General features: G+C 39.0%; 4 protein-coding genes across 7 annotated transcripts; 2 read left to right on the plus strand and 2 right to left on the minus strand.

Moving 5' to 3' along the window:
- The first annotated feature begins 411 nt into the window (after positions 1–411).
- On the plus strand, positions 412–3,822 carry LOC112190020 (lipid phosphate phosphatase epsilon 2, chloroplastic). 2 transcript variants are annotated; one of them, XM_024329433.2, is made up of 7 exons: positions 414–916; positions 1,007–1,232; positions 1,696–1,769; positions 1,910–2,780; positions 2,890–3,106; positions 3,298–3,371; positions 3,552–3,822. In XM_024329433.2, exons 1-4 carry the CDS (start codon positions 572–574, stop codon positions 2,135–2,137), a joined length of 873 nt encoding a protein of 290 aa, XP_024185201.1. In that variant the 5' UTR covers positions 414–571; the 3' UTR covers positions 2,138–2,780; positions 2,890–3,106; positions 3,298–3,371; positions 3,552–3,822. The 2 variants fall into 2 exon arrangements, with proteins under 2 accessions (XP_024185202.1, XP_024185201.1); XM_024329434.2 differs by lacking the exons at positions 2,890–3,106; positions 3,298–3,371; positions 3,552–3,822 and having other exon boundaries at positions 412–916; positions 1,855–2,052.
- LOC112190021 (lipid phosphate phosphatase epsilon 2, chloroplastic) lies at positions 2,676–3,704 on the plus strand. Its single transcript, XM_040513261.1, has 4 exons — positions 2,676–2,780; positions 2,866–3,106; positions 3,298–3,371; positions 3,552–3,704. Exons 1-4 carry the CDS (start codon positions 2,676–2,678, stop codon positions 3,702–3,704), a joined length of 573 nt encoding a protein of 190 aa, XP_040369195.1.
- LOC112190019 (putative pentatricopeptide repeat-containing protein At3g47840) lies at positions 3,771–6,451 on the minus strand. Its single transcript, XM_024329432.2, has one exon. The coding sequence runs from the start codon at positions 6,354–6,356 to the stop codon at positions 4,236–4,238; it is 2,121 nt and encodes a 706-aa protein (XP_024185200.1). The 5' UTR covers positions 6,357–6,451; the 3' UTR covers positions 3,771–4,235.
- Positions 6,452–11,536: 5,085 nt separating this feature from the next.
- LOC112190805 (mannan endo-1,4-beta-mannosidase 7) lies at positions 11,537–14,297 on the minus strand. 3 transcript variants are annotated; one of them, XM_024330288.2, is made up of 6 exons: positions 14,065–14,297; positions 13,574–13,951; positions 13,264–13,458; positions 13,023–13,145; positions 12,383–12,585; positions 11,537–12,288 (listed from the first exon to the last, which is right to left on the minus strand). In XM_024330288.2, exons 2-6 carry the CDS (start codon positions 13,901–13,903, stop codon positions 11,832–11,834), a joined length of 1,308 nt encoding a protein of 435 aa, XP_024186056.1. In that variant the 5' UTR covers positions 13,904–13,951; positions 14,065–14,297; the 3' UTR covers positions 11,537–11,831. The 3 variants fall into 3 exon arrangements, with proteins under 3 accessions (XP_024186056.1, XP_024186055.1, XP_024186057.1); XM_024330287.2 differs by having other exon boundaries at positions 13,574–13,965; XM_024330289.2 differs by lacking the exon at positions 14,065–14,297 and having other exon boundaries at positions 13,270–13,458; positions 13,574–14,053.
- Between the last annotated feature and the right edge of the window lie 375 nt (positions 14,298–14,672).

Here is a 14,672-nt window from a genome sequence, read left to right on the forward strand (position 1 = left end):
ATATATATATATATATATATATATATATATATATATATAAGATTTACCAACACACAAATCTTCTTCAAGGGGGTTTAGGGATCATTTGCGTATCTTCAGGCATAGATACTCTTTCGTCAACATTTACTAAATCATTACATCATTAGTAATTTTAAATGCGAATACTGAATTATTACATAATATTTATGAAATATCATTGTGTAGGATTTTGAAACTTGCAATTTATTTCAGGTTTTTTGACAAAAATTTGTCAAAATTATTCATATTTCACCATCGAACAATGCCAAAAGTTATTGCTTAGAGAAGATGGATTATAAATTTTTATTTTTAATTTTAATTTTCTCATTTTAAATGTCATGTTGAGTCAAAATATCAGTTCTTCCCTGATGTGCTTCTCCAAAAAAAGGGGAATCATACGACGGACGGCCAGTCTTTATAGGGTAAAAAAGAAACAGATGCTCTGTTTGGACTATTCTCAACCTATCACTTGATGCTGCTCTCCCCTCTCTTCTCTTAAAAAAGCCTCCAATGGCTGTTGAATGTTGGGTTTCAGCCTCTCTTCTCCGCCAACATGACATCATCAACCGCCATTAGTTTTCTCCAACCCAAACTCCAATTCTTCCCCTGCCCTTTTTGCAGCCTCAAATCGTTAAAACCCTTCTCCTCTCCCAAATTTCCCATATCGAAATTGGCCTTCTCCGGTGGATTAGACCCCAAGAAAGCTCCTCCACTTAGAAACAGGGTCATGGGTTCCAACAATAGCATGCTTGAGCTAACAAATTTGCTCCCTTTTCGGAACAACGCTAATGGCCACGAAACTGTTAGGGTGCTCCAACGAGAAGAATGTTCTGATGGGTCTGAGGATTCGGGCCCTGGAAATGCGGATAATGGGCTCGAGTCCACTCTCAATCGATTGGTAGGTAATGCACATGAATGTGAATTTCAATTTTAGTTTGTTACCAGTTTTGGTTTGAATGATGCTAATTAGTTGTTTTGTTGGCTGCAGAGTAAGTGGCTTGTGTCTGGCCTTTTTGCTGTGGTGATACTATGTAGGCATGATGCAGAAGCTTTGTGGGCTGCAATGGGGTCTGTGGTGAATTCCACACTTTCTATTGTACTGAAAAAGATACTAAATCAAGATAGGCCTATTCCTTCTGTGAGATCTGAGCCTGGAATGCCGTCTTCGCATTCCCAATCCATCTTCTACATTTTTATGTTTGCAATTCTTTCATGTAAGTTCTCTTGCTCCTCTTGAGTTCAACTTATGTTTCTCTGTTAAAGTGTTACTAGCTTTAATAGGTTGAGGAATGGAAATTTAAGTTTTTTTTTTTTCTCTCAGATATAATGTGGACTGTGGAGTGTGTATGACTTTGGAATGTCTTGTATAGGATCATGTACCATTTATTTAAAGCTAGTAGTAATAGTTGCATTCTAATCATGAAAGGTGTGAGACTCCAGAAACTGAGCTAGCTTCGTAGTGTTGTAATCACAGTTGCATTCTGTGTGATATTGGGGGTGAATGCTTTAATCAATCAGGGTTCAACTAATATGTCATTTTGATTTGGGAAGACTGCATCTTTAAGAGTTTGTAGTATGGCTTTATCTGATAAAATGGGAAAGTTAAATAGTTTGTGTCGATTATCAATCTTCTGACTCTGTTTACTGATACAATGCTTGTACTGCGTGCTATTGCAGTTGTGGAATGGCTGGGGATAAATGAGATTACCATAATTATTGGTGCTCTTGCCTTGGCATTTGGTGCATATCTTGTAAGTATTCCATATTTTTCAAGTTTTAACTTTAAAATTCACCATGGAATATGCGTTTGTAAGCAATATTTGTTTACCTCTACAGTAAACAGAATCGAAAGGGATAGGTTGCTTATGTACCTTTAATGTTTACCTCTCAGTCGTGGTTACGAGTTTCGCAGCGACTTCATACGATGAGCCAAGTGGTTGTGGGTGCTGCAATTGGAACCATCTTCTCCATTTTGTGGTACTGGTCATGGAATGCTGTTGTGCATGAAGCATTTACTTCCTTTTTGTGGGTTCGAATAGTTGTTGTTTTGGGGGCAGCTGGATTTTGTGCAGGATTCCTTTTGTATGTGATTCGTTATTGGATTAGGGATGACCGATGAACTATGAATTGCTTCTCAATTGATTCAATGCACATGAGATTGGGCTTCAATCCAGCGACTAAAAAAAAAATTTGTCTAAAATAAAGCCGAGTACAGACCATAAAAGCATGTAAAATGAATGAAAATTGCTGAATCCAGATATGGATTTCAAGTGTAAAACACGATAGTCTTAGGTGTGGTTGCCATGTCACATGGCTGAATTGGGTCGATGTATCTTTGATATTTAGAAGGTTTTCGGTATTGGTTCTCATAAATCAGTTACTTATCCTATCAAAAAAAAAAAAAAAAAAATCAGATACCTTATTTGGAAATTTCTCCAAACTGTCACCAACAGTCATGCCCCCCCCCCCCTAAAAACGTTTAAAATGGCTGTTATGTTTCAGTCCCTCCACTCCGCTCAATATGTCATAAACAACCACCATTAATCTCCAACATCCTCAAGTCATTGAAACACTCGTCTCCCTGGAGATTTTGTGCCTTGGAATTGTTCTTCTCCTTGGGTGGATTAGTCCTCAAGAAAGCTGCACCAAACAGAGTCATGGCTTCCAGCATCATTGTTGAGCTGATTAATTTGCCTAATGGCGACATAGTGCTTGAACAGGAAAACTATAATTCTGGCCTCGAAACCACTGTTGACCGATTGGTAGGTGATAAATATGAGTTTAAATTTGTTACCATTTTTTTTCTACTGGTGATGTAGTATTACTTCAAATGACACTAATTATTAGTGGCTTGGCTTTTGCTGCGTCCAGAGCAAGTGGCTTGTACCTGGACTTTTTGCTGTTGGAATACTATGTAGGCATGATGCAGAAGCTATGTGGGCTGCCGTGGGGTATTTGGCGAATACTATGCTCGCTATCATGATCAAACGAATACTGACTCAAGAGAGACGTGCTGCCTCTGGTGTCTCAGTGCCGTCTTTGCATGCGCAATCTATCTTCTACATTGTTATATTTGCCATTTCTTCAGGTAATCTCTCTTATTCCTCTTGAGCTCATTCCATGTTGTTAAATGAATGGTAGCTTTAGTGGATCGAGACTGCCATTACATCCCAAAATGAGGATATCGAAATTTAGAATAAATCCGTATCGCGTCACTTTCTGGTTAGTTTGCTAACTCTGTCCACACATTTAATGCTGTTGCTTTTTGTGCTATTGCAGTTGTGCATTCTCTAGGGATAAATGTGATAACGCTGACCATGAGTGGATTTGCCTTGGCATTTAGCTCATATCTTGTAAGTGTTCCATGTTTTTCTGCTTTTGGTTTGAATCACCATAAAATACTCGATGAGTGATCTAGTTCGACATAAAACAAAGGAATGAGTGATCAAGTTATTTACTACATATTAGGTCTGAACCAAAGAGAATTGAAAGAGATATATCGCCTATGCATTTCTTATTATCTGTCTTTGCAGTCATGGATACCAGTCTCACATCGACTTCATACTCTGAGCCAAGTGATTGTGGGTGGTACCCTTGGGACCATTTTCTCCATTCTATGGTACTGGTCATGGAATGTCGCTGTGCACGAACCATATGTATTTCGACTTCTGGGTTCAAATAGTTAGTTTGCCAGATTGCAAAGCATTTCTTGTATATGTAATTCGGTATTGGATTAGAGATGAACGATGAAGTATGAAAATTGATATATATTGATAGCAAGATGAAGATGCCACTTTGTCTCCAGGTCTAGCACAGATGGACCTCATGTAATGCTTTTCAATTAATCCAATATGCATGGGATTGAGCCTTCCTATCAATCCTGTAACAAAAATGTATAAATTGTTCATATATGGACAAGAAAAGGCGAGTGAAAACTGCTGCAACTTTACTTGATGACTCTGGCCATGTATTGTCTTGTTTCGCTTCAATTTCATCATCAGTAGTTCAGGGAGTAATGCGATCATGGGTTTAATCATGCGTTTCCATGTCTTCAGCAATGCTTCACCTTTGCATACATCATATCGTTGAGCCCAAGTCAAAAACGCAAGTTCAGGCGACTTCATTTGGTTCCATAGATTGCCTCGAGACAGAAGATGAGAAGATGCAAACGATTATGCCTTGGGCCAGTAAATGAAGATGTTGATCTTCAACATAGACTAATGAAGAACTGTTTCCCGAGTAGAAATCTCTGCCTTTGAATCTAGTAATTCCAGCACACTATATATCTCATCACCTTGTGGATGAGACCTATCTCCAGCAACAAACACAGAAATCCCATTCTTGACCTCTATCCCAGACCATCCGGGTTCCTTAATTACGCCCTTTGATCTCATCATTCTCCTTACCTCTGCGGCTTCCCTCCACATTCCTTTGGCAGCATAAATACCAGCTAGCGTTATGTGAGTCACTGCACAATTAGGATTTAATTTAAGAATCTCCTCTGCAGCGTGTCTTCCGCAGTCAACATCACCATGGAGACGACATGCTGTAAGTAGAGTAGACCAGACAACATCATCCTGTTGAACTGGCATACTTTTGATCATGTGCTCTGCTTCACTTAACCGTCCAGCTCGACAAAGGAGATCAATCATGCAGCCGTAGTGTTCTTTTGAAGGACTAATCTTAAATTCATTGCTCATTGAATTGAAGTAGTGAAAACCAAGATCAACTAGTCCAGCATGGCTACACGCGGCAAGAACACCAATGAAGGTCACTGAGTCCGGTTTCAGACCAACCGTAGGAAGCTTCTCAAACAGATCAATGGCTTCGTGGTAGTACCCATGTTGAGCATATCCATTAATCATGGACGTCCATGAAATAACATCATCATCTTTTGCTTTTGTCACATCAAAGATTTTTGCAGCCTCTTGTATACTTCCACATTTCGAGTACAGATTGACTAAGGCACTTTGTACCATAGCTTCAGAATCTAGACCTACCGTTAGGACATGAGCATGCAATTGCTTGCCTTGCTCAAGCATTGCCATGCTTCCACAAACACTTAATACACTCGCAAAAGCATACTCGTTTGGTTTTGGTTCTTCCCTTCTCATCCACGACAAATACTTGAAAGCTTCTTCCCCATAACCTGCTTGAGAATACCCTGCAATTACAGTGGTCCATGAAACAATATCTTTTCTGCCCATCTCATGAAACACAACAGAAGCTGAAGCCAAACGCCCACATTTAGCATACATGGCTATAACTGAATTTCCCACTGACAAAGAATCCGCAAGACCCAAGCGTAACACGTTGGCATGCAATTGTTCACCCCATTCAACTCTAGCAAGATTGGCACATCCGGAGATAACGGCTGCAAAAGTGTATTCATTAGGATGCACACCAGATTCCTGCATTCGCATAAATGCTTTGATTGCATGGTCCTCTTGACCCGTCCAAAAATACGATGTAATGATTGCTGTCCACGAAACAACATCCTGCGTCCTCATGTTCGTGAACAACTGCACCCCATAGTCCAATTTTCCACATTTATTGTACATGGTAGCAAGAGAGTTGGCTACGAAAGAGTTCTCATCAAACCCTTTCTTCATCGTTTGCGTGTGAATTTCTCTCCCACACTTCAAAGCACCCAAATCAGCACACGCCTTCAACGAGATAGCAAACGCATACGCATCACATTGCACCCTACACCTCCACATTTCAGCAAAATATCGCAACCCCTCCACATTATAACCTGCGCGAACGAGACCAGTGATAATGGTAGTCCAAGACACCACATTTCTCAGCGGCATTGCGTCGAAAACTCTACAACCCTTCTCAATCTCACCAACCTTCATATACATGTCAAGAAGAGCACTACCCACAAAGACTGAGTTCACAAAACCCGATTTCACCGAGTACCCATGTACAACTTCCCCATAAGACAAGTTCCTTCCAAGTCCACAAGCCTTGAGCGCAATGCTGAGAAGAAAAGGGTCCATGCAGAGACCTGGCTGCACCCACATGTTTGAGAACAGAGCCAATGCTGCAGAGGAATCAGAGACTCCAACATAGCCTGAAATCATATTGGTCCATGAAACCTCATCTCTCTTTGGCATTTCATCGAACATCTTCCGGGCGTCTTTGACATTACCAATTTTGACTAGCTGCTTCAGTTGAGAGTTGAGTTCGAGCATATCTACATGATTAGAGCGATGGGTTTTCTGCTCTAGTTGCTCTGTTTTTGATTCGGGAACCAGAAGGGTTCTACATTCTGGGCGAGCAAAGGCCGAACTGGTAAATATTCTTCGAATTTGAGGTCTAATGGTTAAAACCATGTTCTGTTAATTGAACACGATCATCGGAAGCATTTAGCGCCGCCTAAGTTCTACAAGTGCGAATTGGTTTTGGGTTTTCCATCCAAAGCCTAATGGATCCGAAGCCCACAGGTTGGCATTTTTGACGTCACATCACAAACTTATAGGCCTTCTTAGTTTTTTCTGTGCTTTTTTTATTTTTAAATTTATTTATGGGCTAAAATCTCAACTGAAGTTCACGTCAGTATGCTATTAATTACTTTCTTCAATACACATTCTGGTATTCTCATCAATATAGGATAGATGCAATAAGAGAATTGGTTGTGCAACCATACTGCTAATTTGGTCACCTGAATGTTTGAGCAAACTAAAAGATATTTTTGTCGTGATTGCTGACAGTTCTTATTCCAATGGCAATGCTAATGTGAATGGAAATGGGAAGGGAGTAAATGGAAATGAAGTGAAGAGAGAAAGCCATCGTGAAGAGCTGCTGGGATGAGGAAGAAATTGCCTCTAACATCATTTCAGTTTCTAACATTCTAATTTAATTTAAGCCTTGTGACCTTACAATATTTTCCATCTAGTTGGTCCAATCCGTCAAGTCTCCGTTAAATACTCTGTTAACTCGCTGATGCGGCAATTCTTTACATGCCAACTTAGCTCAATAATGGTGAAATGTTCAATATATCTATATATTTTTTCTCCCTTCTTTTTATTTTCTTTTATTTTTATTTTTTTTCCTTTTCTTCATACTTTTTTTTATTGTAATCCAAGGTTCTACAAAACGGTAAGCGCTAGTTGAGTGGTGATCCGGGAATTAGCGCCTAAGGGCCAAGGCAGGGGACTAAGCGGTTTTTATTATTTTTATTTTTTAATTATTTTTATAACATAAAATTAATAAATACTAATATTAAAAGTCCTACAATTAATTGATAGTAGCCAAAACAGGGGGAAAAAATTAATGAATTTAACAAGAGTTATTTTAAATACACATACCTATTTTATCAATAATACACACACCCCGGCTGTTTTGTCATATTCCTCAACCCTCGCAAAAACGCTCTCGTTCTCTCTCATAGCTAGGGTTTCCCTCGACAAAAATCTTCCTCGTCCGGCGGCGCACCCGCGTCGGCGTGGGCCTCTGGTCTCGTCGGCGTTTGGCGCGTGCAGCCGGACGGGCACTTTCCTCCTCGGAATTCTCAGATTTCTGGCAACTTTGGCAGGTTTCAATCTCAAGCGTGGTCTAGGAGAGATGGAAGGGAGGTGGATGTCAGGGTGGGTAGATCGATTTCGATCTGACCTTCTATGGTCTTGGGCGATCGTAGGTGCAGAGTGGTACTGGAGTGGGGTTGATCGGCGGCGGGATTGGGGTTCTCCTATCAGTGGTGATTCCAAAAGGGATATGCTGCTCTTTTGGGTTCGATCACTGATTTGGGCGGAGGTCTATGAAGGTTGGTGGTGTGGTTGGATGGCACCGGATCGTTCGAGGCGAGGCTGGCGGAGGAATGAGCGATCTGCAGCTCTGACGGTCTTGGCTTGGAAGATTGGTGGTTGGGCCGAGCTTGGCGGGAGGGATCTTGGTAATTCGCCGGAGGTTCTTCTAGGCAATTCTATGGATTCCGATGGTATTTTTTTGTTTTTTAGTGCTATTTCAGTTTTTAGTTTAGGTTTTTGGCTTAGTCTAATAAGTCCCTACTCCTTTGAGCTAGGGTTTTGGAGTATTGTTATGGTAGGTGTGTCGTGTTATTCCCAGGAATTCAATTTACCTTTTGTGGTCAAAGTAATGGGGAGAAGCTCCTGCACATGGTCTGGCGGTTTTGGGCCATGGTGTTGAAGGGAGTATCTTTCCTCTTGAGGTTGGCTGTGAGGATGTACTTTGTCTCTTGGGTTAGTATGGATGAAGTGCCGTTGATATGGCGTTATGTCCGGGGACTACATGTTTTACTCTCGGTGTTTTCTTGTTGTCAATGTGGTAGTGACTTGCTCTTGCACGTGGTCTGGTTGGATTGGGACACGGTGTGGATGAAGGGGAAGTGGCTGTTTGTTATGTTGGCTGCAGGGATTTATCGTGACTCTCGGAAATTGCTTTATGCTGTAGCCCGAGTTGAGGGGCGATTGGTTTGGTTAGGGGTTGGGCCCTTTCGGCTCATGGAGGTCATTTTTGATGACGGACCCGTAACTGGTTTAGATTTTAGGGAGGAGAGTGGGGAGTTTATGTCCACCACCGGTCATTCCCGTATGATGTAATTTTGGTTATTATCAATAAAGGTTTCTTATTCTCAAAAAAAAATAATACACACACCCCTTCATTTTTTTTGTCTATTTTTTCCCCAATATTTCCCCATTTACCCTTCTCTCTCGTCCTTCTCCTCTTCTCTCTTCCCATGCCAAATCACAGCGATGCTACTCTTTTGATTTACTCTATCTGCAAATTTTTTCTCTCTCTCAAATCATGGGAGCTGATCGTAATGTTGGCAAGAAGAGAGAAGAAAGGATTAGAACTGGAACCCGCGCACATGATGTGCATATTCAAGTGAACACATAAATGAACTATTGGTTGATTAAAGCTTATATTAATTTGGTTGTAACAATAGTTCAATAAGGTGATTACAAGCACATAACTGAATAGTATTATTTGGATGAATTCTTGACCAAACATTCATGTTTTTATAGTAAAAGAGAGACCAGACTTCATCATCTTCGGTAAGTTAAGTAAAGAAAAAGAAAAGATCATTGTGCTAGGAAAAGTAATGTTGATAAAGGAGACTTTTTAGTGTAAAAGTATATAGAAGCTCACTTTTTGGAAATAACTATAAATATATAGAAGTGATTAGGATTTGTTGCCTGTGAATTTTAGCATGATTTACCGCCCTTTGATTCTTCTATTTTCAGTCCTTAAGAATGACCTTATTGAAAGAAGATTGACCAAAAACATGCCCACTTTTTGAACGAAGTTTCTCTTATCAAACTAATTGCGTACTATTCTTTTTAGGACCAATGAAGAGATTTAGTGAATTAATTCTTGTATAAGTTTTGGTGGACACTTAGTTTGTTGCCACTCTGAAGAATGGACTATATTCCGATGACATTGGTTTTCATTTAAATAAGCCTCTATAATATTAAAAAATTTAGCTAGGTCATGTAATTATTATTTTTTTTCTTTCTAAAATCAAAAGAGGAATTGATAACATAAAGGACTTCTAATTATCTGTTTACGTTAAGCAATAAATCCACTATCTGTTTTACGTCAGCTACATACGTGGAGTAGCACCAACTATGAAAAATCCAACAATCCACGTATGATGTGTGAACAATGAAAAAGTTGTGCACTATAGCCAAAAACAGGTAAAGCGGCTGGTAAGCGTCTCCGTTTGTTGTTGCTCCTTAAGAGCATCTCCAATAGATTGGTTAAATCCACGTGGAGTGCTTGAACGGTAATAAAAGAGACATGTAAGCCTTCTCCAATCCTTAAGTCATATCTGACGTGTAATTGACATTTCGACCAAGGCTGTCAAATTTGACAGAGCCATAGTCATCTGTCTTTGATTTTTTACTATATTACTATTACCATATTTAGTGAGGTTAAATATACCAAAAAATATTAGTGAGGTTGTTTGAGCCCAAAAATAATTTTAGATTGAGATTTAAGAGAACTTTAGACGTAAAAAACACCCCTAACATGTCCCTTCAAAATTACGTGCATCAATCATCCTTGTAAAAATTCAGATAGCAAGCTTATTCAACAGGGATCAAATTCAATTTACCAATTAATCGATCCCGCTTCGTGGTCCTAAGCAGACTAAAAAGCGTAGTGTTAAATCGGTGGTACTAGTTATAAATATGTATGAGGATTTATACAATGTAGTGAATCAAGAAGAAGCGTATCAAGAGAATCATCTTTTCAAATTTGTTTCTGGTCAAAAAGATTATGAGGTGGTTAAGCAAATTTGTACTTTGGTTGAAATATATTCGAATATATTTCACTCTTTCATGGGATCCGAGGCACATATCCAGTTAGTGCCCTAGCTAGTGATATGACATGCATCCAAAATTGGTGTTTACCTTGTGTCTCCTCTCATATCTTTTGCTCGGTTAATCATGCATATGCTAGCCCTATTCCTCTCATATACCTACTTGAATGTGGGTTTAACCATTTGACTATCTCTTTGAACCAACCGTTAAAGGAACTGCATTTAGGGAAGGTTTGCAAAGACTAGTAATTTTTCGAAGTGTTAATCTATCACTCAAACACGATCCCACTACAATTGGATAGCTCAGCTACGTGTGCGAATTGAGTTCATCTTCATCGATCCAAAGTCACAGTAGCATTCTACCATATATATTACCTCCATCTTTAGTTGTTTGCATGCAATGCATGAAATTAACACTGGCTACTTCAGTGAGTACTATTACTGGTGCCTTTGCTAGGGTTTAGGTCCTCTGTTTCAAATTTCTTCTCCTCCTAACATATTTTATCTTAATACCATCTAGTCCCAACTTCTAGCTCCTAAATAGTTTGTTCTAAACACACTGTCCTAACCATCTTAATATACCCGCTATCGGTGTAGCCACTATATATAAGAACAGAATCCGGCAATTTACTGTCTCTGCATGTCATCAGCTTCATTTTTCTTAACCGGCCGTCTCCTCAACTTCTTTATTACTCACAATTCGGCAACCTGGTATGACACGATTCCTTTCAAATTTCATTTTCTGCAGCTACACCCATCAGTATTAATTAAATAAAGCAAACTACAATGCTTAATAGTTAAGTTTTTAAAATTTCTACAATTGTACTTCATTGATTAATACTCTACAATGCTATTTGAGTTCATGGTTCATCCAGGAAGACTCGAAGGACCAAATTCGTGGCCTTGGTATTTTTACATGAGATCAATGATAGAGAGTATGGTAAGCGGAATAATTAAACTAGACAAATGTTTCCGACACCTTTGCTCACCGGATGGCCTCAGGTCTGGACAGTCTGGTTGTGTTAGGACTTGAGAGCTAGAATTTAGCTCGTTGTTAATTACTTTAGTTTTTTTTTTTTTTTTAATAAGATAGAAATTAAGTTATTATTTGTACTCGCGAACATCTGTAGCTGGGTTTAATTTACTGTGACCAAACAAGGTTTGTTTTGGTTCTGCTATCTGCTTACGATACAAGTTTTACGTTGAATCCTTTCTCTTACAGAGAGCTAGTAACACAAGAACAAGTTCATTTTGCAGTAATACTACATGTCACAAACTTACAAGAATGGACCTAAAATAGTCAACTTAGAGGCAATATCTGATTTTCTTGCAGACCAGAAATTTCTATTTCTAATTAAAAGAAGCCAATTGAGACGGTTGAGACTGACTTCACGTTGGCAACACCATTACTCAATTTACCCTCCTGGCCGATCAACGTGATCATCTGAATCATCTTTAAGAGGAAACCATAACAGGAACCTCACAAAGTACTTGTAGTAACTAGTAGGTAATGCATTTGAACTGATCAATTTCCTATAGGCTTGCCTTTGTTTCTAGCCAACCATTGATCCCTTCTAATGGCCCTAGCTCTCTTCCACCTCTGAGCATTTCTTATCTTCACAAAGATCTTCCTAATCTGATAGAGCTTGTGAGATTGTTGAGCTATTACATTAGCAGTTGAGGGACTTTGGCTCAGAACTATCTCGTACCCATCACCGAACGAGTTCATGCCCTCAGTAAGAAGTTGCCAGAACAAACCCCCAGCAGCAGCTCCCCCTCTCTTGGCTGAAGAGTATATCTTGTAGTACACAGTGTTGAATAGCAGGTCTCTTTGGTGCGTGTTGAAACCAGGATCTTTCCTAGATTTCCCAAATTCTGCGATGAAGATCGGCTTTCGAAGAATGTACTGTGAATCTTGGATGTGAGTATTAAGCCAGTTGTTCAAGAAAAACAGTTGATATTGATCGTTTGAGCTAGACAACCTGCTCATGCAACCGATCATTATATACATTGATTTATAGTGTATTGATGAAATTTTCAGTGATTCTGCAACTAGTTGGAAGCATATATACTTACCATTGATCTGGATAGGAGTGAACTGTTGCAAAATCAATCCCAGGGATCCTATTATTTGCAATGAAGTCTGTTCCTATTTGGAAACCAGGATTGAGTCTCATCCTCTGAGGTGTTGATTGTCCATAAAATCCCTCTAAACCTGCTTCCAGTAAATGATTTCTATCTATTGACTTCACATGAGAAGCCATTTCCCTTATCCATTCCTGTTACGAAACACCAATTAGTGAAACTTAGCACGAAAAGAATGCAATAAAAAGAAGAGTCATCCTAAAGGACCTAAACAAACAACTCATGCATAAATAAGAACTAGTAGCTGCAATGAGTAATTACCCTAATACATTAAAAGGTTACTTCTACAAGATTTTATTCCTCAGTTTCTAGCATAGAGGCTCTTTTTTGGGGTAACCAAACAAGTAGATGACTCTGTTTCTAATAGCGGCTTATATATGGCTAACCAAACAAGTACTGGTTATTGGTTAATGCAGATAGCTTACTCAATTTGAGGTTTTCCTTTTTCTAGAAACTTGGTTTGAGAATCAGTTGAACTCGGGCAAAAAAAAATTGAATATTAAATATTAAATATTGAAAATTTTGTCCTGTTATTGATATGAAGGAATTAGATAAAGAGTTTGTTGTGAACCTGAATGGTCCTTCCTGAAGGATCTGATATGCATCTAGGCTCATTGATAAGCTCCCAAGCCATAATTGTTGGATCATCTTTGTAATGAACTCTAGTGTAGATGTTGTATCTGTTAAGAACAGTCTGCAGAAAGGTAGATATGTAAATAAGAATTCTATTCCTAAGTCAGTTCCAAACTTGGAAATAGGAAACTGGATACTAAAATCTGACAGGAATCAAATAATGTGTGCTTTGCACGTACACTAACATGGTTCTTGTAGAAACCCTTAACAACAGGGTTTCTAAAGAAATCATCATCGGAAGTCAAGTACTGCCCCTTGCTTCTTGCCCAGTTCACATACTGCTTCTTTCCACCAAAGTTCTCATAGTTGTTCACCAAGCTTAGTAGCAGCTTAATCCCATACCTTCTAGCCTCAGCTATAACAAAATCCAACCCCTTCAAACCAAACCCAAAAGACTAGAAGAATCAGTATTAATATCACACTCAGTGCTAAAATTTTAAAGATCTAATATCCCTAAAACAAAGGATTAGTATCAGCAAATAATTAAACCTTAAACATTTGGTCATTATAAGAGCCAGGAGAGAATTGAAGGGGTCTGTAACCTCCATCACTGAAAGCCCAAGTTCTAGCCACTGTGAGGCCATGGCTAGTTGCTTCACGAAAAACCGACGATACTTTGTACCTCTGAGAAGGATCAGAGGCCATATACATCAACCAGTACGCATTGAACCCATTTGCATAGTATGGACTGCCATTCAATAGAAACTGCACTCCTCTGGTTCTGATAAAATCATCGCCTGCTGCTTCAATATGGATGTGAAAACATTGCTGGTGGATCAAAAAAGCTAAGACAAAGAGAGCCAAAGGTAGATGCTTCATCTTCCTTATTGTGGAGGAAAGATTTAACGTCTAGATAATTAGAAAGCTCTGCAAAGAAACAACTGAAGCAGACATATGAAATTTGTCTTCTTACAACTGCAAATAAATAAAGAGAAAAAGAAAAAGAAAAAACAGCAACCGACTAGCAGAGGAACTGGTACCTTTCAGCTGAAACTAGGCCCTGAAAATGAACCTATTCCTTTTACCTGTGGCCTCATGGTAAATTTATTAACCCGAACTTAGTGTAACCAGAGGGTTTTTCCTTCTGTGCGTAGCTTAATCAACAATGCACTTCCAGATCATATTTGATTATGCCATGTCATAATGACATAATTAATTAGATACAAGATATCAACGAGGGTCCTTTTTTGTTCCAATCGAAGAACTGCAGGCTAAACATGTTGGGTTCCTCGGAAAAGAAAGTTGGGAAAAGTTTGCGCCATCAGTATTAAACATGAGTTCCACAAAAGCAATACTGGATCCACCAATAGTCTCGAGCTAATAGTGAAAGTTCGATTCACTTTTTTCATAACGCTGTAAGAGATTATGGGAAAAGAATAAAAAAACTAAAGATTGTTCCCTCTGAAGTTTGAAACCGTTAAGCTAACTCATTGTGTAGCTAAGACAATTATATTTCTTAACTATGTAATTTTAACAGAGCATTATATAATTTTCACCCTTAATTTACCCCATTTCACTTCTGAGAGGCCATGACTTCAGACCCCATTGGCCCTATTCCATCAATTTCATACATCAGAAACAACAATGG

The sequence above is a fragment of the Rosa chinensis genome, chromosome 2 (assembly GCF_002994745.2).
Source record: "Rosa chinensis cultivar Old Blush chromosome 2, RchiOBHm-V2, whole genome shotgun sequence".
NCBI lineage: Eukaryota > Viridiplantae > Streptophyta > Magnoliopsida > Rosales > Rosaceae > Rosa > Rosa chinensis.

Excerpts from the sequence above, each read along its gene's own strand:
- LOC112190020 (XM_024329433.2), top strand. The coding sequence starts at position 572 with ATGACATCATCAACCGCCATTAGTTTTCTCCAACCCAAACTCCAATTC. Across the intron at positions 917-1,006 it reads AGTCCACTCTCAATCGATTG|AGTAAGTGGCTTGTGTCTGG; the intron begins GTAGGTAATGCA and ends TGTTGGCTGCAG. Across the intron at positions 1,770-1,909 it reads TGGCATTTGGTGCATATCTT|TCGTGGTTACGAGTTTCGCA; the intron begins GTAAGTATTCCA and ends TTTACCTCTCAG.
- LOC112190021 (XM_040513261.1), top strand. The coding sequence starts at position 2,676 with ATGGCTTCCAGCATCATTGTTGAGCTGATTAATTTGCCTAATGGCGAC. Across the intron at positions 3,107-3,297 it reads TATATTTGCCATTTCTTCAG|TTGTGCATTCTCTAGGGATA; the intron begins GTAATCTCTCTT and ends GTGCTATTGCAG. Across the intron at positions 3,372-3,551 it reads TGGCATTTAGCTCATATCTT|TCATGGATACCAGTCTCACA; the intron begins GTAAGTGTTCCA and ends CTGTCTTTGCAG.
- LOC112190019 (XM_024329432.2), bottom strand. The coding sequence starts at position 6,356 with ATGGTTTTAACCATTAGACCTCAAATTCGAAGAATATTTACCAGTTCG.
- LOC112190805 (XM_024330288.2), bottom strand. The coding sequence starts at position 13,903 with ATGAAGCATCTACCTTTGGCTCTCTTTGTCTTAGCTTTTTTGATCCAC. Across the intron at positions 13,146-13,263 it reads TCTACAAGAACCATGTTAGT|ACTGTTCTTAACAGATACAA; the intron begins GTACGTGCAAAG and ends ACCTTTCTGCAG. Across the intron at positions 12,289-12,382 it reads CACTCCTATCCAGATCAATG|GTTGTCTAGCTCAAACGATC; the intron begins GTAAGTATATAT and ends TTGCATGAGCAG.